General features: G+C 40.9%; 1 protein-coding gene across 4 annotated transcripts in view; it reads right to left on the reverse strand.

The window, feature by feature from the left end:
• The window catches only part of CHD2 (chromodomain helicase DNA binding protein 2), a 109408-nt gene that overhangs the window by 55215 nt on the left and 33604 nt on the right, over nucleotides 1-20589 (reverse strand). For all 4 annotated transcript variants that reach the window (XM_052659421.1, XM_052659422.1, XM_052659424.1 and 1 more), the window contains 10 exons: nucleotides 20028-20168; nucleotides 18332-18465; nucleotides 17413-17638; nucleotides 15989-16089; nucleotides 15046-15090; nucleotides 14720-14898; nucleotides 12685-12809; nucleotides 9257-9473; nucleotides 7320-7409; nucleotides 6254-6444 (listed from right to left, as the gene is read on the reverse strand). In XM_052659421.1, the coding sequence (XP_052515381.1) occupies nucleotides 6254-6444; nucleotides 7320-7409; nucleotides 9257-9473; nucleotides 12685-12809; nucleotides 14720-14898; nucleotides 15046-15090; nucleotides 15989-16089; nucleotides 17413-17638; nucleotides 18332-18465; nucleotides 20028-20168 (1449 nt within the window). The remainder of the gene's footprint in view (nucleotides 1-6253; nucleotides 6445-7319; nucleotides 7410-9256; nucleotides 9474-12684; nucleotides 12810-14719; nucleotides 14899-15045; nucleotides 15091-15988; nucleotides 16090-17412; nucleotides 17639-18331; nucleotides 18466-20027; nucleotides 20169-20589) is intronic.

Below are 20589 nucleotides of genomic sequence, written 5' to 3' on the forward strand. Positions count from 1 at the left end.
TTAACTTTAAGAATATTTTGATAAGATGTATACTAAAAACCTTGGAGCAACCACTAAAAAACTATTTGTTGCAACAAAAGACGTCAGCAAGAAAAAAACAAAGGAACAAAAAGAAATAAGACATATAGAGGGAAAACATAAGAGACATAAATCCAACCATATCAATAATTCTATTAAATGTGAACGAACTAAGTACTCCAATCAAAAGGCAGACACTACCTTACTAGAGAAAAAGGAAAATCCAACTACATGCTGTCTGCAGGAGACACATCACAGACTCAAAGAAGGAAACAGGATGAAGGCAAACAATGGGCGATGGTGTGCTGTGCAGACAGTTACCAGGAGAGCGAGGGGCTAGAGACCAGAACAGACCCGAAGAGCGACCAGTATCACTGGAGGTGAAGAGGCCTGGCTATGACGGTAACAAGGCAGAAAAATCAGGAGCAGAGAACAAATACTGGTTTGGCCAAAAAGTTCATTTAGATTTTCCTGTACAACGTTATGGCAAAACTCAAGTGAACTTTTTAGTCAACCCAACATAAACGTGGGAGAAGGCACTGGCACCCCACTCCAGTACTCTTGCCTGGAAAATCCCATGGACGGAGGAGCCTGGTAGGCTGTAGTTCATGGGGTTGCGAAGAGTCAGACACGACTGAGCGACTTCACTTTCGCTTTTCACTTTCATGCATTGGAGAAGGAAATGTCAACCCACTCCAGTGTTCTTGCCTGGAGAATCCCAGGGACAGGAAAGCCTGGTGGGTTGCCGTCTTACGGGGTTGCAGAGAGTCAGACATGACTGAAGCAGCTTAGCAGCAGCATCATAAATGTGCACACATCTAACAACAGAACCCCCAAACTGACAGAATTCAAAGAAGTAGGTCGTTCAACAACTATAGTTAAATATTAAAATACTTCACTCAATTACTGATAGAACAACTACACATGGAGTCAGCAAGAGTCAGCAAGATATACAGAAGGAAGACTTAACAAATGTGACTTAACACAGAATTCCACCCAACAAAAGCAGAATAAACATTCTTTTCAAGTATACATGAGATAGTCTCAAAAATAAAAAACTATATAACAAATAATTCATTTAAAGCATGTGCTCTAAGACAGAAGTAAACTACAAATCATTTGGAAAATAACACACTTTAAAAAAAAAGAAACCCATGCACAAAAGAAGAAATCAAAAGAGCAATTCAAAAACAGGTGAAAATGAATTAAAACAAAAACAGAAGACAGCGACATGTATGGGCTGCAGCTACAGCAGTACACGGAGGGAATCTATGTCTTTAAGCACCTATACTGGGAAAGTGAAGAAAAGGTCTTAAACCAATAACCTAAACTCCCATCTCAAGAAAAGAGAAAACAAGAAAACTAGATGAAAAGCACAGGGAGACAGGAGTAAAAATGAGAGCGGAAATAAGTGAAATTCTAAATAGAAAAAAACAAACCAATAACGTCCAAAGCTGGTGTCTTTGAAAACATCCCCAATATTGTTAACTTTTACCTATTATAAAAAGACCAAGATATAAGACACAAACTAGCATAATCAAAGTATTATTTAGATCAGTATTGATCCTTGAAAAATTCAAAGGATTATGAGGAAATACTAGCTTTATGCCAACAAATTAAACAATTTAGATGAAATAAACTAATTCTTAGACACAAATTAACAAAACAAAACAAAGTCAAGATGAAACAGAAAACCTGAATAGATCTATAACTAGAAATGGAAATAGTCATTAAAAATTTTCTCACAAAGAAAAGCCAAAGCTCACAAGGCAACAGTGGCAAGTCCTGTCAAATATTTTTAAAAGTAACGCAAACCTTAACAAACTGTCTCAGAAAATAAAGGAGGGAACACTGTGCAATTCATTCTATGATCCTGCTATCAAAGCCAGAAAGACATCACTAAGGCAAAAAACAAACCGAAAAAACTAGGTACCTCAGAAACAAAAACGGAAAAATCTTTAACAAAATATTAGCAAACTGAATCCAGAAACATATGAAAAGGATTCAACATTATGATCCAGTCAGATTTATCCCAGGAATAAAAGGCTGGCGGTATCTAAAAAGTAACTAATGCTATAACCACATGGGTAGAATACAGAACAAACACCGTATGGTCACCTCCACAGGCGCAGAAGAGCAACACACGGCAAAATCCAACACAACTCGAGAGTTTGTAAGGAGTCTTCAGAAACTAGGACCCAAGAAAATTTCCTCAGCCTTATGAAGGGTACCTAACAAAAATTCTGTAACATCCTACTCCCACCAATTCTGCTCAACATGGGAAATTCTAGCCAATACAGTAAGACAAGAAATAAAAGGCATCTACCTACACTGGACGAATGAGGTACTACAGCCTTTACTTAAGAGAAGATGTCAGTCTAGTAAAGAACTTCAGTCTAGACCACTTTTAGAAAATTAAAAACCTCTTCAACTCATTAAGGGTGCTACATGGCAGAGTAGAAGGATGTGCACTCATCTTTTTCAGCAAGAACACCAAAATTGCAACTAGCTGTTGAACAACCATTCACAGGAATATGTTGGAACACAACAAAAGATACCCCATGTCCAAGGACAAAGGAGAATAAGGTAAACGATTTAATGGGTGAAAGCCTGAATAGACATATCACCAAAGATACACTAATGACTAATGAACACATGAAAAGATGTTCAGCATTATTAGTCATTATAGAAATGCAAGTCAAAACACAATGAGATATCACTATTTACCCACCAAAACGGCTAGAATCCAGAAGATTGACAATACCCCAAGTATCAGTGATGACAGAAATGAAAACCTTCAACCATTTCTGATGGGAATGTAAAATGGCACAGTCTCATTGGAAAACAGCTGGTAGCTTCTTAAGAAGTTAAAATGTACTTTATGAATAACCCAGCAATTCCACTCCCATGTATACAGTCATTAACAAAATAGCCCCAAACTGAAGCAACCCAAACATCCATCAACTGGTGACTGGATATGTATAGAATGGAATATGACTCCATAGTAAGAGAATAACTCCTAATAAATTCTATAACATGGGCGAATCTCAAGATAATTGTGCTAAGTAAAAGAAGCCAAAAACAAAAGATTACTTATCAGGATTCAATTTAGATGAAATCTTTAGAAAAGGTACATCTCTAGAGATGAAAACTGTTTAGTGACTGCCTAAGGCTAGAAGTTGAAGCAGAGAGTAACTACAAAACAGGCAAGAAGGAATCTTTTGCGGTGAGGAACATATTCTAAAGGTAGACTGTGGGGATGGCTGCACAGTTCTATAAATTTACTTTAAAAAGTTGGTTTGTATACTTAAAATGGTACATTCTACGGTTGTTGCTGTTCAGTCATCCAGTCGTGTCTGACTCTTTGCGACCCCATGGACTGCAGCACGCCAGGCCTCCCTGTCCCTCACCATCTCCCGTACCACATTCTATGGTACATACATTATATTCCAATAGGCTGCTTCCTTGGGCCATCCAAAACATGCCTTGCTCAGTTTATGGCACAGAGTAAGCACTCAAGTCTTCTCCAAATTAAAAAAAAAAAAAAATGTGGAGCATTTATCTATTAATTTGACAATTCTTAATTGAACTGTTCACTGCATGCCATGTACTATTCTAGGTCTGTGGGCCACAGATGAATAAATAAACAAGATCCCTGCTACTTCTGAATGCATAATTTAATGGCATGCGATCAGTGAGGAAATAAATGGGGGGGGGGGGAGGTGCCATATAGAAAATCAAACAGGGTATGGAAGATAAGCATGTCCGATAAGAACTCCAGGTTCGCTGGTCATGTAAGCTAAGGCAAAGATATTAATAAGTTACTTCTCATCTGAAGATGAGGAGAAAGAACATTCCAGACAAAAAGAATAGCAATGCTTGGACCCACACGTATATGTGCACGTTATCTTTGACAAAAGAGGCAAGAATATACGATGGGAAAAGGACAGTTTCTTCAACAAGTGGTGCTGGAAGTGGACAGCTATGTGCAGAAAAATGAAATTAGAGCACTTCCTAACACCACACACAAAGATAAACTTGAAATGGATCAAAGACCTACATGTAAGACCAGAAGCCGTAAAACTCTTAGAAGAAAACGTAGGTGGAACGCTGTATGACATAAATCATGGCAAGATCCTTTATGACCCACCTCCTAGAATCATGGAAATAAAAACAAAATCATTAAGTGGGACCTAATTAGACTCAAAAGCTTTTGCACAGCAAAGGAAACTATAATCAAAGTAAAAAGACAACCTTCAGAATAGGAGAAAATAATAGCAAATGAAACAACTGACAAAGAATTAATTTCCAAAATATACAAGCAGCTCATACAATACTCAATACCAGAAAAACAAACAACCCAATCAAAAAGTGGACAGAAAGATCTGAACAGACATTTCTCCAAAGAAGACATACAGATGGCCAATAAATGTAGGAAGAGATGCTCAACATCACTCATTATTAGAGAAATGCAAATCAAAACCACAAGGAGGTATCACCTCACCACAGACAGAATGGCCATCATCAAAAAATCCACAAACAAGTACTGGAGAGGGTGTGGAGAAAAGGGGACACTCCCGCACCGCTGGTGGGGATGTAAACTGACACAGCCACTATGGAAGACAGTATGAGGATTCCTTTAAAAACTAGGAATAAAACCACCATGTGACCAGCAGTATCACTTCTAGGCATATACCCTGAGGAAACCCCAAACTGGAAAAGACACATGTACCCAGTGTCCACTGCAGCACTATTTACAATAGCCAAGACACAGAAGCAACCCTGATGTCCACCGACAGATGGACAAAGCAGCTGCGGCACACCTACACAATGCCCATGAAGAGGGGCGCATCTGAGTCAGTGCTAATGAGGTGGATGAACCACAATGTCCATGAAAAGGAGCACATCTGAGTCAGTGCTAATGAGGTCGATGAACCTAGAGCCTACTGCACAGAGGGAAGCAAGCCAGAAAGAAAAACAAACATCGTATCTTAACACGTATCCACGGCATCTAGAAGGAAGGTACTGATGCATCTGTTCGCAGAGCAGCAATGGAGAGGCAGACACAGACAACAGACTTATGGACAAGGGTGGGGAGCAGTGGGAGAGGGTGGGATGAATGGAGAGCGCAGCATGGAGGCATGTATGCCAACATTCGTAAACAGACGGCCAATGGGAACGTGCTGTATGACTCAGGGAACCCGAACTAGGACTCTGTGATAACCTAGAGGGGGCAACGGGGAGAGGTGAGAGGGAGGGGGCATATGTACACCTATGGCTAATTCATGTTGACATATAACAAAAATCAAACCAACACTGTAAACCAATCATCAATCAATTAAAAACAATAATAAAATTTAAAAAAAAAGAAAAGAATAGCAATGCTTGGCTTGTTAAAGGAACCAGAAGATAGCCAGAATGGCTGGAGCACAATCAGTGGTGGGGAAAATGTGAAGATGGGTCAGATGCTGAGTAGGGTATTCCACATTAGGGTAACAATTTAGATTTGAAGTATCATCAAACACCAATGGATAATTTTAAGTTTTATGAAATGTACATACCATCTCTCCCACAAAAATCTTTTCAGTAAAGACATCCCACAATTCTTTAATTAGGTAACTAACAAATCCGAAGTTGATGCTTTTATTATCAAAAGTTTAGATTTAAGATATTTTATTATCAGATTGTATACCTTGTATGAAAGTGAAAGTGAAGTTGCTCAGTTGTGTCCAACTCTTTGCGACCCCATGGACTGTAGCCTATCAGGCTCCTCCGTCCATGGGATTTTCCAGGCAAGAGTGCTAGAGTGGATTGCCATTTCCTTCTCCAGGGGATCTTCCCAACCCAGGAATCGAACCCGGGTCTCCCGCATTGCAGGCAGACGCTTTACTGTCTGAGCCACCAGGGAAGCCTTTGTATAGTCCGTTCCAATTATATTGCTGACGTTATAGCTACCGGGAGGTCTGAAATGTTTTCTATTTATCAATTATTTCCTCCAAAGCATTAAACAATTCAAATGCTCGGTGGACAATAAGCTTTCTTCCTTAACAGACTGATTTCCGAGCTTTCTATCATTTGATATAAAACATTTCACACTTTTATTGCTGCCTCAGTTCAATGCTTCGCTTTCCCCACACCATGCCATCTGTTTTCCCTAAGGTCTGCTAAAAAAATTAAAAAGCATTGGCATTTCAGACATTCTAGCATCTTTTGAAATACATAGGAAGGAGCTTACTTCTCCGGCATAATAAAGTGCAGCAAGGACCAGAGCTCTTTGAGGGAATTCTGAAGAGGGGTCCCCGTAATCAGGAGCCTATGGTTGGACTTGAAATCAATCAGAGTTTTATACAATAAAGAGTCATCATTCTTCAACCGATGGGCTTCATCCACTCCCAGAAAGGCCCAGTTAATACTGCCCAGCACAGTCTAAAGTAAAAACAAAACAGAACGAGCCACCAGGTCAGAAGGGAACCTAAAAATGCTTTCAAGTGTTAATTATCTCTGTACAAATACCATCACAAAGGTTTACACAGAAACATTTATTCTTCACTGACTTAAAAAGTATTTAAGACTCTTCTGTTTATTCTGTTAGTTGCCAGACTGGTGTTTACTCAAAAGAGCAGGTCATCCTCTAAAACCTACGTGGGGTCTTTTAGGTATCGCTGCATGCCTCAAAGCAAAAACACGAAAACTGGTATGCTGGGCAAAAACACGAAAACAAAAACTCATGATTTTGCAGTCTCTCCTTAATTAAGATTCTTCTTCACATATTCTCCATCCCAACCCTGAAGCACAGGAACACCAAGAGCCACAAGCTCATTACGAGGCACAGCTGGTAGACAAGCTGAACTTGTTTACACCTATCATCATCAATGGGTCACTTGGCACATCCATTTCATAGTAACAGTAGAAAGGAGTTAAGTTAAAGAGCTTCATTTTTCTGTCCTCTTCACAGAGACCATTCACAACATCTGTTCTGGAGAAATGCTTAACAGTAAGATGGCAAACGCCTGAGAGGCACTCAAGACCAGCTTCCAGTGACTGACCAGAATCTCCTATCAGGTATGGGCCTCAATACCCTTTCATCCTGTCGTATTCAATTGCCTTAGGTGACCCAAGGTCGCCTTCAACTGTAAGGTTCTAGGGGTTTTTTTTATATATATAAACTTAACATTCTTCATGGATTTTCTGTTCTTCATTTGTTTGCTTTTTAAAATAAAAACAGAAAAATAACATGGCAAGGGGGAGGCAGAGACCACACCATTTGGACAAGCCACACTCCTGGGTTACCAATTACACACCTTATCTTTTAAGAGGATCTCATATGTTGTTATAAGTGCATTGAACTTTAGCCTTTTCGTCTGAGAGTGAATCCATTCATATTCTCGTATCTATAAGAGAAAATAGAAATTAAGACACAATTTCTACTTTAAGCTTTCTATATCACCACCAAGTCTTATGACAGATGCAACAAAATATGCCAAACAAAACATTAAATCTAATTAGAACTTAATGAATACCTTACACATTCTAAACTGATCTAAGCAACCAAAGCACAGAGCAATACAAGTTAGAATTGAAAGATCTATTACTGAGCAGCAAAAACTTCATTGCCAGAATTCAAACAGTCTTCTCTCCATATTCCCCTACCCCAATACATTTGAGAAAAAAATGCATTTCATGAGCAATTAAACCCTGGTGACTTGAACTTATCTAGAGATCTTCCAGAATAAGAATTTTCTTAAGGAAATATAATTTGATTATTCTTTGGGTAGGGCGTACTTTTATTAGTAAATAAAACAAATTCCAACTTCTGACTCGGTCAGAAATTTCATTAATCATATAGCAGTAAGATGTGGCCCCGAAGAAGGAGGAAAGGGAGGCTTACAGGATAAAAATACAACCCAATAAGAATGAAAATAACATCAATGCAAAGAAACATAAAAACTAACACATTCATACAAAAGTAAAAAGTACATAACTGGACACCCAGCAAGCACAATGGCCCATGACAAAGCTCCTACAGTTTGGTTATCAAGTTAGGAATGTAAATGGGTCAAGGAGAGCTTGAGAAAATCACCATCAAGTGGGAAGGAAGAACAAAGAAAAGGAGTACTGGGAAGAAAAGAAAGTGTCCCTGACCCCACGGTTATTCAGAGTTCTTTTCCTTTGTCCTCCCCTTTCAGTGCAGTGGTGTTTAAAGCAATTCCACATAGTCTAGACTTTCCTTTTTAATGGTTAACAGATGGATCAACAAACTGAGGAACTATTATGTACTTAGAAACTCAAAATTAGACCAATGAAATTTGCCAGAGTTTAGGTTAGGCAATTTCAGTGAAACTATCTGATATAAATAAACTTCAATTAGCACAATAATACATGGTGAGAATGTCTCCCTGAAAGGTTTGAGGATTATCAGCAACTCCCTAGAAACAGTTCATTCCAAAATACAACCAGTGGTGAAAAAGCCCAGGTCTGGGATTGGACACATCCTTGTCCCAACCCCAGCTCTGCCACAGTCCAGCTGGCCTGAGGTCAAGTGTTAACCTGTCAATTTTCTTCATCAGTTGATTAGAAAGAATATCATCTACTTTAAAGACTATCATAAGGATTATAGGTAATATATATGAAGTACCAGCAGAGGGCCTGGCACATAGTACCTTAAAAAATGTTACTCGTTATCAAGAAAAGATCTGTCAAACAAAGATAAACTTAAGCCCCTGTGTTCCAAGTTCCCGATGCTCAAGTTAACTTTGATATCAGACAAATAATTCTCATGTCTGCTGCTCTGAAATAGCTCACTGTCCTTTTACTCCTTTCTTATAAATTATACAACTGTCCCATTTTTTAAAAGTTAGGAAACAAATTCTAAGAACTAAATTATTTTCAGTAATATCTCTGTCGAATACTATTAACATTTCATAAGGCATAAACTCTATCGCATAATCCTTTGTAAATAAAGTGGTCTTGAAAGTACACAGAAAAGAAAGAAGAAAAACTTAACACTGTAATCCAACTAGGAGAGATTCCCGTTCATGTATTGCTGTTTTCTTTACAAAGTAAACATACGTTTTTAAGACTATCAGAATTGTATTTTTGTGATACAGAAATCTCCCAGTATCAGGGGCATAGCACAGTGTCAGAAGCACAATTTTACTAAAGACTGTAATAGCTTTAGGTCAATTTCCAAAATACATTTATAACACAGATTCTATCCCAATTCTTTTTGTTTACACACCGTATTTCTGCTCATCAGGTCACCTATGTAAACCACTACGTTAATCTCTGGTGCCCAGATTTCAAACTCCCTCTGCCATGAGGTGAGGGTGGATAAAGGGACGACTATAAGAAAGGGGCCATACAGCTGGTGTTGGTGGAACAGGTAGGAGAGGAATGATATGGTCTGGATGGTCTTTCCTAGGCCCATTTCATCAGCAAGGATTACACTGTTACTTCTGCAGAAAGAAAAAGATAAAAACAAAAAGATCATCAGTTCACACACAAAAAACAAAACAGTACATGCACAAGCAGCAGAGGCATCAAGGCCTCACGACATCCCTCAGCAAGACATGGGTTTTGAGCCTCCAATGTCTTTCCTCTCCTCTGCAAGCAAGTCTCCTACGTCAGAAGACAGCAGGGTAACAAGTAATCTAAGTATAATCGAGGTCTGAGCCATTTAGATCATGTCCTTTATCTTGCATTTTGGTCTTTTCCATCTACCTCTTATGACAGAAGGCAGGTTTGTAATAGTGGTGTAAAGCACATGACCTGGGCTCCACCAATACAGACAGCAGAGGCAGACGGGCTACCCACTGCTGGTGAGCCCTTCAGCCTGACAGTCACGGGCCCTTGTTCACACTGCCCACCCATTCCACTGCCTGCCACTGGGCTGTTTAACGCTGTAATCACTACTCTCCAGACCTACATGCCGCAGGTGCACAGAGCTTCTTTTAAACATGCTAGTATCTAGCGGGGTAGGCTGCAGATCAGATCTCTGAATCCCACCCCAGATCTGCTGAACCGGAATATCTGGAAAAGGGCTCAGGACTCTGTACTGTTAACAAGCACGTCTGGACACACTGTAATATGCATATACTCCTTGGACCACACTTTGAGAAACACGGCTCTGGGAGACAGGCAGGATTTCAACAGGGTGCTAATAGGAAAGGACTATCCAGATACTAGGAAAAAACGTAACTAATTTGAGCTAATTTAAACTTAAAAAACTAGCCAGAGTTAGGAAGTATGTTCTGGAAACAGAAAAGAGTCCATTTGGTAGGAAACCAGGGATGCAATATGCCATAAGGTTGAAAATATAAAAAGGTTCTTGAAAATCAGGCCACAGGAGGTTTACATATGTACAATACACGCTTTACCAGTGGACCAGAGAGAACAAAAACTAATACTCACGTTAAAGAAAACTAACTGATTAGAAAAACAAGACATTTAATTCACCAAGAAGACATCCCTTTGAGTGATTTCCCTCTTATTTCTCTCACCTTTTCACACCACTGGGGAGGAAACAGGGTTAATTTTCTCCAGCATTTCCTGTCCCTAGCAAACTGCCACTGTCCATTTATACACATGAAAGGAGGTTTGATCTGCCTGTTTTTCTGGAACTAGACCAAAACAGCAGGTTACTTAGTGTAAGGTTCCCACAACCAGGGACCAGTAGCTAACTGGGCCTTTTTCAGCAGATTCTGAATTAATGAGTTTAAAGACTCTACAGGGTGTGACTCTGGACGAGGGCTCCTGAGTCCTGAAGTGTAAAGCAAGAGGGTTAGTTACACAGCTTCTAAGGCTCCACTTAGCTTATAATTGTCCTTTAGGAAGGTCACATCTCACTATTCTCTGAAACAAAAATAATCTTCCAGCAATCGAGAACAGTAGCTACCTTAGACTTCCATTCTCAGTCAAAGGAATCGAACCTCAAGATCTTCGTTTCTCACACTGAATGTTAAATATTACATAAATTTTAACACGACAAAAAACAGATGGCTCAACTGGGAAAGTCACGTAAACACATTTCTGTAATGAAAAGCCATCTTTTCAGCTTTGAGAAAAGCAGCTCGCTTGTCTTTGCTTTCAAGCTGTAGTCTAACTCTGAAAAAAGAATTCTTGCTTTGCCACCAAATACTGACGAAATTAAGAGTTGACATCTGGGGAAGGAACGTACAAACAGACACAAGGTGCTTGCCCTCCCTCCTCCACCTCTGTGCCACCATGCTGCTGCACGTGCGCGTCCTGGCTGGCGCTCTCAGGAACACCAACAGTGCAGAGGAGAGAGGCAAACGCCAGGCACCTATCAGACCACGCTCCAAAGCCACTGTCAGGCTTCTAACCGTGATGATGAAGCCTGGTTACGCTGGCAAATTTGGAATCATCCATGATCACTGTGCTGTAAAAGTTGTTGAGAGCCTCACAGGCAGGCTTCGTAAGTGTGGAGTGACCAGCCCCAGATCTGATGTGCAACTGAAAGGTCTAGAAAAATGGCAGAATGACCTGCTCCTGTCTCGTGAGTTTGGTTTCATCGTACCAACAACCTCAGTGGGCATCATGGTCCATGAAGAAGCAAGATGAAAACAGGAGGGGAAACTCTGGATTCTTTTTCAAGGGCTATAATACATATGTGCAAATAAAACACCTTGAGGGAGTTAAAATAGGTACTTTTCACCCTGTATGTTCTATGAGGACAGGGACATCCTGTCTTGTCTTGGTTCACTATTAAATTCTCAAGGCCTACATGGGTTCCTCATGCACAGTAATTAGGGAATACTTGAGTCTGCAACTGAATTTGGTGAGTAAAATTCATGAACACAGTCTCAAAGTACCTTTAAACCTCATTGTCTCATTTCTCTTCTTTTTTCCCAAGACTATGGTAATCTTATTACAAAAAGTGAAGGATAATTTCACAACTTCAACTGTCAGAAAACTTTCTCTAAATGGGATGGCCTGTATAGCAACTGGGGAGTGGGGGAATCACAAGACTCTTTAGCACCAGTATGTAAATTAAGAGATCTTCTCTCGTCTTGGAATAATTCCTTCCACAACAAAAATTTGGGCAAATTACCTTGCTATTTATGCTCACGAATAACATAGTATGACACAGGTCGCTGGCTATTACCCTCCCAATAACTAAATAACAAAGTACTTTTTACTTCAGGCTAAAGTGGTAATTACACACACAGGAAAAATTTCCAGAAATGATTTCTCTTAATCACACACACACACACACATATACAGATATGATTTTTTTTCCTATAATATACAATGGACTTCCCTTGTGCTCAGTGGTTAAGAATCCACTTGCCAACCCAGGAGATATGGGTTCGATCTCTGGGTCAGGACGATCCCCGGGAGAAGGAAATGGCAACCCACTCCAGTATTCTAGAAAATCCCATGGATGGAAGAGCCTGGTGGTCTACAGTCCATGGTATCCCAAAAGAGTCAGACACAACACAGTGACAAAGAAAAATAATATACAATGGGGCTTCCCTGGTGGCTCAGATGGTAAAGAACCTGCCTGCAACACAGAAGACCCAAGTTCAATCCCTCGGTTGGGAAGATCCCCTGAAGAAGGGAATAAAAAGGAGGAATTCTTTGCATCTCACAATCTTAAACAGCCAGAAACAGTAAAGAAAACATCAGATATAGTCTTCTACGTACTTGCACCAGGAGTGAGCAAGCCAGTTGAGACCTTCCAGCTGATAATCTCGGAGCTCCAGATTTTCTCCTCCTAAATACGCCGGCTGTTTCTTTAAAGCCACAAATCGTGGTCTCTGCTTCAGGGCCTAAAATGCAGAATTGAACAAAGACCAGGTGTGAAGAAAACCTTCTTTCTGTTCATATGTTAAAATGCTAGCCATGATTTCTGCACGCTATACTAAAGCATAAGAATTAAAATTTCACATCTGTATCACCAACCACACCCAACCAACCACGAGTTCCTGCATCCTTGTCTACATCCCCAAAGCCAGACTGCGGCCTGAGATTACGTTAGTCATCGCTTCTTTCCTGAAGTAAGTTTGTGAACATCATTAAACAGCACTTACTCTACATCATCTCTGCAGTGGGGCAGTGAGTCACCTATTTTCCTCTTGGCGTTACCTTACTTGATAAACAGCACAAAACAATGCCTCTGGGAAAGTCTGTCTATGGTACCATAACAGCGTCTGTAAATTCTGAAATGCAGCCCACCTCCCAAGCCCCAACTCTGAAAGTCTGGCTTTCTGAAGAAAAAGATGCTGCTCTCACCTCCAGAGGTGTGAAGATTTGGCAGTTTAGTAAAGCCATGTCTCTACGGTTTGCACAAAATGTGGATTCTACAGCCAAATCAGTTTGGGAAACACTGGGTTAAAAGTTACATACATCCCATGGCTCGTGACTTTTCAGAGTCTACCGTGTTTGCGGACACCGTGAGCTTACAGGAGCAGCTCATTCAGGAGTGTGTCCCAAAGTGACTTGCCCACAAAAGCCTTTTGCAGGGAGCGTTTCTCTGAAGATGAGCGCTCTCTGGAATGAGTGCCCTATTAAGAAGTGTCATCCTACTAAACTATTTGATAAGGTAATTAGTGTTTGTCTCAGCTCTCCTCTGTGAGCAGCTGGCAGTCAATAGAATCAGATGCCTCACACAGCTGTCCACTCCCGTCAAGGCTCCCCACAAAGCTTCTCCCGTCTGACCCTTCAACCGCTGCTACTTCCCTCATCCTCACACCAACTCTCCCTTCAAGGGCTTATTCTACATCTTCCTGGTGGGACCTGCTGGCTTTAACAACTACTTACTCTGGAGTCTCCAACACACAGTCATTAGATTAAGCTTTCTAAATGAAATACTGTTTCTGGCCTGCTGCTCTACTCAAGAGGGTAGGCTTATCAATACCTACAGAATAAAGTCAACATCTCCTTCAAGGTATTCAATACATACACACTTAATTTGTCAATATCACCTCCCTCTTCCAACCCTGAGGCCCGGTGGTCCCCCAACTACAAGAACATCTTTCTCTTAGTATCTTTCACAAGAGGGCAAGAACCTGGGCCCCCTTTTGTCTTGTCTAACCAGCTCCAACCTATCCTTCAAGGGTAGGGCACTTCACGCGCCACAACTTCCTCTAGTTTTAAAAGCCCTTCAACGATCCCTGTGGCTCACGGGCTTCTGCCTCTGGGCGCTGTCACACTCACTGACCTCCAGTGACACACTGCTTTTTACAGGGACAGGTTTGGTGCCATGAATCTGAAGACAACCTCTTGGACAGAGGCCATGTCTTACATATACTTTTACTACTGAGGCCCCAAGCATTTCACTTTATACAGGGAATAAATACCAACAAAAGACAAGCATCTGTACAACCAGTCTAGCATATAAGAGAGCCTGTACAGATCCTTGTCTTTTGTAGAATTCAGAGTCACTTCCTTTTCCCATCACTTCTTCCAAGGAGTCTCCACAATATCTCTGAACTAGATATATCTAACTGTATAAATAATAAGATGAAATGAGTCAGTAAAGCCATTATACAACATATCCTCCTCTCCTGTTTTAATGGTTTTCCTTCGATACCAAGATTAGATCATCTTCTTCCACTTCAACATGAGACCTGTCCTTTACTTCTGTAGTCTTTTCTCTTCCCAACACGGATGTGTGTGGCCAGACCTTTTCAGCAATACACCTTTCCCCTGAAAACCCAAAAGCCCACAGTCAGCACACCTTGCATTCTCTCGTGGGGATGGTTTTTGAGTTGTTGCGACTGTGGAAGCTGTCGATACAGCTCTGGAATTTCTTTCCGATCAGGGCTTCATCTTCCCAGCTGCACTCTGAATAGGGCAGTCCCATCCACTTGCATAGATACTCAGGTTCGTTGGAAGGGGCCGGCTTCCGGCTGTGAGCTATTTCACATACAAAAATTTACAGATCAGCAACTGCCAATTAAAGGAGAGGGGTGACATTCTGTTTTATGTGTACCCAAGGCAACACCACATGGCAAAACAAGAGCTGCTCTTAGACAATATTTATAAACAAGATCTCTCACTTACCTGGAAAGTCTGTCTGACCCAGTGTAGATTTGCTTGTCTTCACAGCTAAATAAATGGAAAATTAGGTAAGTTATCACCAAGACCAAGAAAACAGTGACATTTCAGGTCCTGTGAGGAAGAGTACAAATATACTCTACTATCTCACATCCTAAAAAAATAAAGAGACAGCCGTGCTGTTCTCACAACCCTGTCTGGCCCCATTTCTCCGTCTCCCCACCCCCGCCTGCAGCCCCACCACCCCATGCAGTCATCCCCCCGGGCCAGGCCTAATGCTGAGCTGAAGGACCAAGCCCCAGTCCTCCCTGACTGGCAACCCCACCTGCCGCCCGAGCCACGCGAGTCACCTGGTGCTTGGCACACCTACCCCCTGGCTGCCACCTCACTGGCGGGCCTTTCTCAACTCTCCTCTGCTGGTTTCTTCGTGGCTTCCAAAAGCTGGAATGCCCTCAGACTTCTGCTCTCACCATGTATACATTTCTTGATGATCTCATTAAACCTTAGGCTTTAAGTACTATCTACACACAGATAAATCCTCCAGTTTCGATCTTCAGCTGAGACTGAGTCCTAAACTCCAGCTTCTCATGCTCTGCAGCCTTCACAACACTACCCACGTAGATGACTGTGAAGCGTATCAAACTGACAAACTGAGCTCTTGATTTCTCTTCCCTTAACCTTGCTATTTCCGTAAATGGTGCCTCCACCCTCCTGTTTGCTCAGGCGAAGAATACTGACACCACCCTTGCCACTTCTGTCTTCCCCCATCTCCAAACCTACCAGCAATTCTTACTAGCTTTTCCTTCAAAATAAATCTAGGCATCCGACTATTCTCCGAAATTACACCTACAAAAATGCATTTTTTAATATCTATACATTACTCCCAGAAAAGAAAGTTCCTTTATTCCTGGAACTCCAACACTGCTTAAATGAGTTTCCATGTACTTACCTATTACTCTTTCTACGATCTGATACTGTTTGTTCAGCTCCGAGGCCAGCTCTTGTTGGCAGTTGAAATATTCCACATCTTCAGGAGAAACCTTCCCTAACCTGGCCAGAAGTCAAACAGGAAAAGTACATACTAATCAGATCTGGAGAATCCATACTCATCTATCAATGCAAAGTCACAACAGGAAAGGAAGCTTAGTCTTTACTTTCGTATGTCCCTTTAGTAATCCTGTACTGATAATTAGGCCAGAGATTTTAAGAAAAACATGTAAAACCTGTAGAAAACACTGAAACCGCAGACTTAAAGGACACACCAGTTGTTCTTGCTGATGTGGCCTGTTAACAAAGAAACCTAAAAATAACTATTTTGTGTGATGAATTCACGTGATCTGTGATAAATTCACATATCTTAACAGACAAGGCCAATAAAACTCAGATTTATAAGAAAAGATGTCTTTTTTTAATATACAGCGGACTTTAGGAGTGATTAAATGTTGACATTTTTAGAAAACCAATTATTCTCAGTTATAAAACAATACCAGCAACTTGAAATTAAATACTACTATAACTTTCAAGGACTTTCAAAATTCTAATAATTGTTTTACAAACTACTCATACCTCAGAGATATATATTTTTATTTTTGACTCAAAGAAAAAAAAGTATCTGATTTACTGAAATAGCATATTCTGCACAGTAATAAAACAGGAATTGGAACCCATTTGTCCCTATTCTTAACACTAAATAACCTGATCACATGATACTGAAGCGTGTGTCTCCAGGGGGAATTTACACTTCTTATTTATTATCAGTTTAGGGGTGTGGGTATTGTGGCCCCATGTTTCTCGTACAACTTGGCATGTTCAAAGCTGTAAGTAAGCTAAAAACCACAAGGTGATTACAGTTTCAGAACATTCCTGTCACATCATTTCTGTAAACTGTAAAACCAAGATCAGTTTTAAGTATACCATATCCCAGAGAGTTCTAGAACACTAAACTCCTGACATCCAGGCCATGCCAGCACAACCAGAGAAAGTAACAAGGTGCTGAAGGACATAAGCCTTGGACTCAGGCTGCAGGAGTCCCAGTCTGGGGCCCGCAGAGCTGCTCTGTAGTTCACTCTGCCAACAAATAACACTCTGTAAAAACCTCACAGGCTTACTGCGAGGGCTGGCGACAAGATCAGGTCTGAAAAATGCCCCATAAGGTAGGTGCTGTTACTAAACTCTACAGACTTCCTGGCTATGCATGAAAATATGTACTGCCTTCAGGTCGCAGTTCTGCAGAAGGTGGCCGCGGGCGCCTCCACAGTCATTCAGGTGACAGAGGCCGGACTTGACATTCTGGACAGTCACGCTCTCCACCGCTGAAACTCCCCCGCCCCCAGGCTGCAAATGCGCTTCTTCTATCTAGGAAAGGTAACGCACCACTGCTTGATTTCATCCTCTTTCTTCTTGAAGTTCTCCAGTTTCTTTAGACCCTTCACTTTCTGTTGCTGTAAAGACTCCTCACTCTCCCATGTGCTGTGGATATATGACCAGCCCTTCCACTTGATGAGGTACTGGACTTCGCCTTCATCCTTTTCAGGGTCAAAGTCGCTACTAGGGTCTCCATTAGCTTCGACTGCATATACAGTGGTAGAAGCTCCAGTGGCTGCAAAAAGATTCAGTTAAATTTTAAGAGGTCTATGAAACCAGACCCTGAAAAACTTCCCAAATACACAGTTGTCTAAAGAGTCTCTTTTCGGATGACGTACCAAAATCCTTTATCTTCAAATATGCAGAAATTCACAAGCAATACAGAATGAACATGCTCAGCAATTTAAATGTTTTCAAGATGCAAAGCCAATTTTTCCCATTTAAACATTCTAAAATTTGCTGGTGAAATCAAAGAAATCTTTGTGTTGAAACACAATAAACACGGAACAGCAACATCCTTTTGTTTTGGTCCCTACCAACTCAGGCTAAATACATAAAATTTGGGCCTTCTGAGCAGGGAGAAAAAGTAATCTGCCAGCTTCCAATGGCAGGGAAGTGGCAGCAGGAACCACGTCTAGCCACAAAGGTGGCAAGAGGCCCCTGAAGCAACGCAGAAGGCAGGCTAAGGAGACGGACAAGGGAGCAGCAGCACTCAGGCAGACACAGAAGGGCAGCAGGAGGGACTCAGGAGCTAAAAGCAGAAGCACAGGCAGGGCCCTGGCCACAGGTGGAGTGGGGGAGCCGGAAAAAACAAGGCGTTCCTTGAGGCCACGGTCATCCTTAAATCCATTCCTACTTAAGCATTTGCATTCCCTGCCCTAACACTTGTTGCCACCTATAGCAAGAATGAAGCACTGTCTTTGCATACCTCCTTTCTTTCCCAGCCTTGAATCTAAGACCTTTTCAATAGTTTCACTATTATCCTGCTGTTCATCAACTCCTTCTCCAGTCATTTCAATGAGGTCATCTGAGTCAGTCTCAAAGTCATCGTCTTCTTTATAACTGTATGAGGAATAATGCCGAATAAATAAGAAACTATCTTTTCAGATCCAAAATCACCATTCGTAAGATCATTAGGACAACCCTTTTGGCTCCAACATGGTGTTTTGCAGATCAGCCACGATAAAGTGGGCTCAAAGTTCATTTTTCATTCCTGCTTAAAGTATTACTGCATGTTCATAGATAGCGGAAGGAAGGCTAACTCATATTTCAAAATAAAAACTAACTAAAGTGATTTCTGTAAGCAAGACACAGAAAACTACAAGGACATTCTTATGTTTTCATTTTTTAACGACATCATTATTATGTATAAACAAGGAAACAACCACGGAAAAAGAAAATGCATAATGAAAAAAATTGCCTAATGAAAAAACTGGTTCTAAGATTAATGAATGCATCAACCCTGCATTTTGTCTCCCAATAACAAGAATATGAAATTTAAGTCTTCAAGTCACTGACCATGCTTCCTGGTACTAAAAATATTAAAACATAACTTTCCACCATATATTATATTAACAACAAAGGGTTTGGGAGTTACAAAAGAGAAAAACACAATGCTGGAGGCAGTACAGCTAGCTGTAGGAGGAAAGTGCTAAGCTACACGTTAATATAGTCAAAGCCTAGTCTTAGCTTTCAAATTATTAACTGCATTCATTTAACAGGTTATTAACAACTTCAGGATTCAGCTTCACCATCTTTAAGTAGACCAAAAGAAAACTATGTACCCTCTAAAATGAAATTAAATGCCCTCTGACTGGCATAAAGTAAAATATGTATGTTTTGTATCTATTCCTTTATTTCGTTTTCTATTAATTATTCATACACTATCATAACCTTGTTAAGATTATTACATCCAAGTAACATTATATAAAGAAAGTGAAAGTCGCTCAGTCGTATCTGACTATTTGCGACCCCATGGACTATACAGTCCAGGGAATTCTCCAGGCCAGAACACTGGAGTGGGTAGCCTTTTCCTTCAACAGGGAATCTTCCCAACCCAGGGATCAAACCCAGATCTTCCGCATTGCAGGCAGATTCTTTACCAGCTGAGCTACAGGGGAAGCCCAACACTATATAAGCTGAAACTCAAAGGAATTTATCTGATTGAAAGTGCAATTCAAAAGTTAAGACTGCAATCCAAATGTCTTTCCTAAAAAACAGTTATTTTTGTTATTTTCTTGGCCAAACCACAAGGCATGTGGGACCTTATTTCCCCAACCAGGGATCGAACCCTCACCCCACGCATTAGAAGCATGGAGTCTCAACCACTGGACTGACAGGGAAGTCCCAAAGAATGGTATGAAATGAAGATAATGTCACTACCACTCAAGGAAATGTGACCTTGAAATAGTTCTCTTCATAGGGATGAAGGCTTGATATGATTTATCACTATTATTTCCATTTTCCTATTGGCCAGGACCATTCTTTTTGAAAGAGCCTTTCTGAATACAATCTCAAGACACAGGTCATTATTTTCACCTGTCAAATGCCTGATCCTGGACTTATTAAAAGCAAGCTCTAGCCCCTTCCTCTCACTAATGAAACCCTTCCGGGACATCACCTACCTCACATTTTTAGCTGCTCTGCGGCGCGTCTGCCTTTTGGGAGCTTCATCATCTTCATCCTCATCATCAGAAGAATCTTGCTTTTTCCTCTTTCCACGCTGAGTCTTAGGTTGCTTTTTAACACGAGGTTTGGGCACTGTTCTAAAGTGAGAAAAGAAAAAATGGCCAAGTCCTTATTTCATCATTTGGTGTCTACTTCAAATCTATGTAACTGTACTTCCCAGAGCAGGGCTCACCATAGAGATTAACCAAGGGAATGTTAATACATGAATATTCCTAGACCCTGTTCCATGAGATTCTAGTTCATGAGAAACCCGCTCCACTAGGAACATGGAAACGGCTCCACTGCTGAGACCCTCCAGCCATTTACAGGAGACACCGTCGGCCCACTGTAACGGCAGGCTCCACACCCGCGGACTTAACCAACCATGGATCAGAAACTTATCTGGGGGGAAAAACGTCCACAAAGTTCCCAAATGCAAATTTTGAAACTGCTGACCACTCGCAGCGGTTTACATAGTGTTAACATTGCAGCAGGTATTAAAAGTAATCAACAGATGAC

The sequence above is a fragment of the Budorcas taxicolor genome, chromosome 21, assembly GCF_023091745.1.
Source record: "Budorcas taxicolor isolate Tak-1 chromosome 21, Takin1.1, whole genome shotgun sequence".
Lineage (NCBI taxonomy): Eukaryota > Metazoa > Chordata > Mammalia > Artiodactyla > Bovidae > Budorcas > Budorcas taxicolor.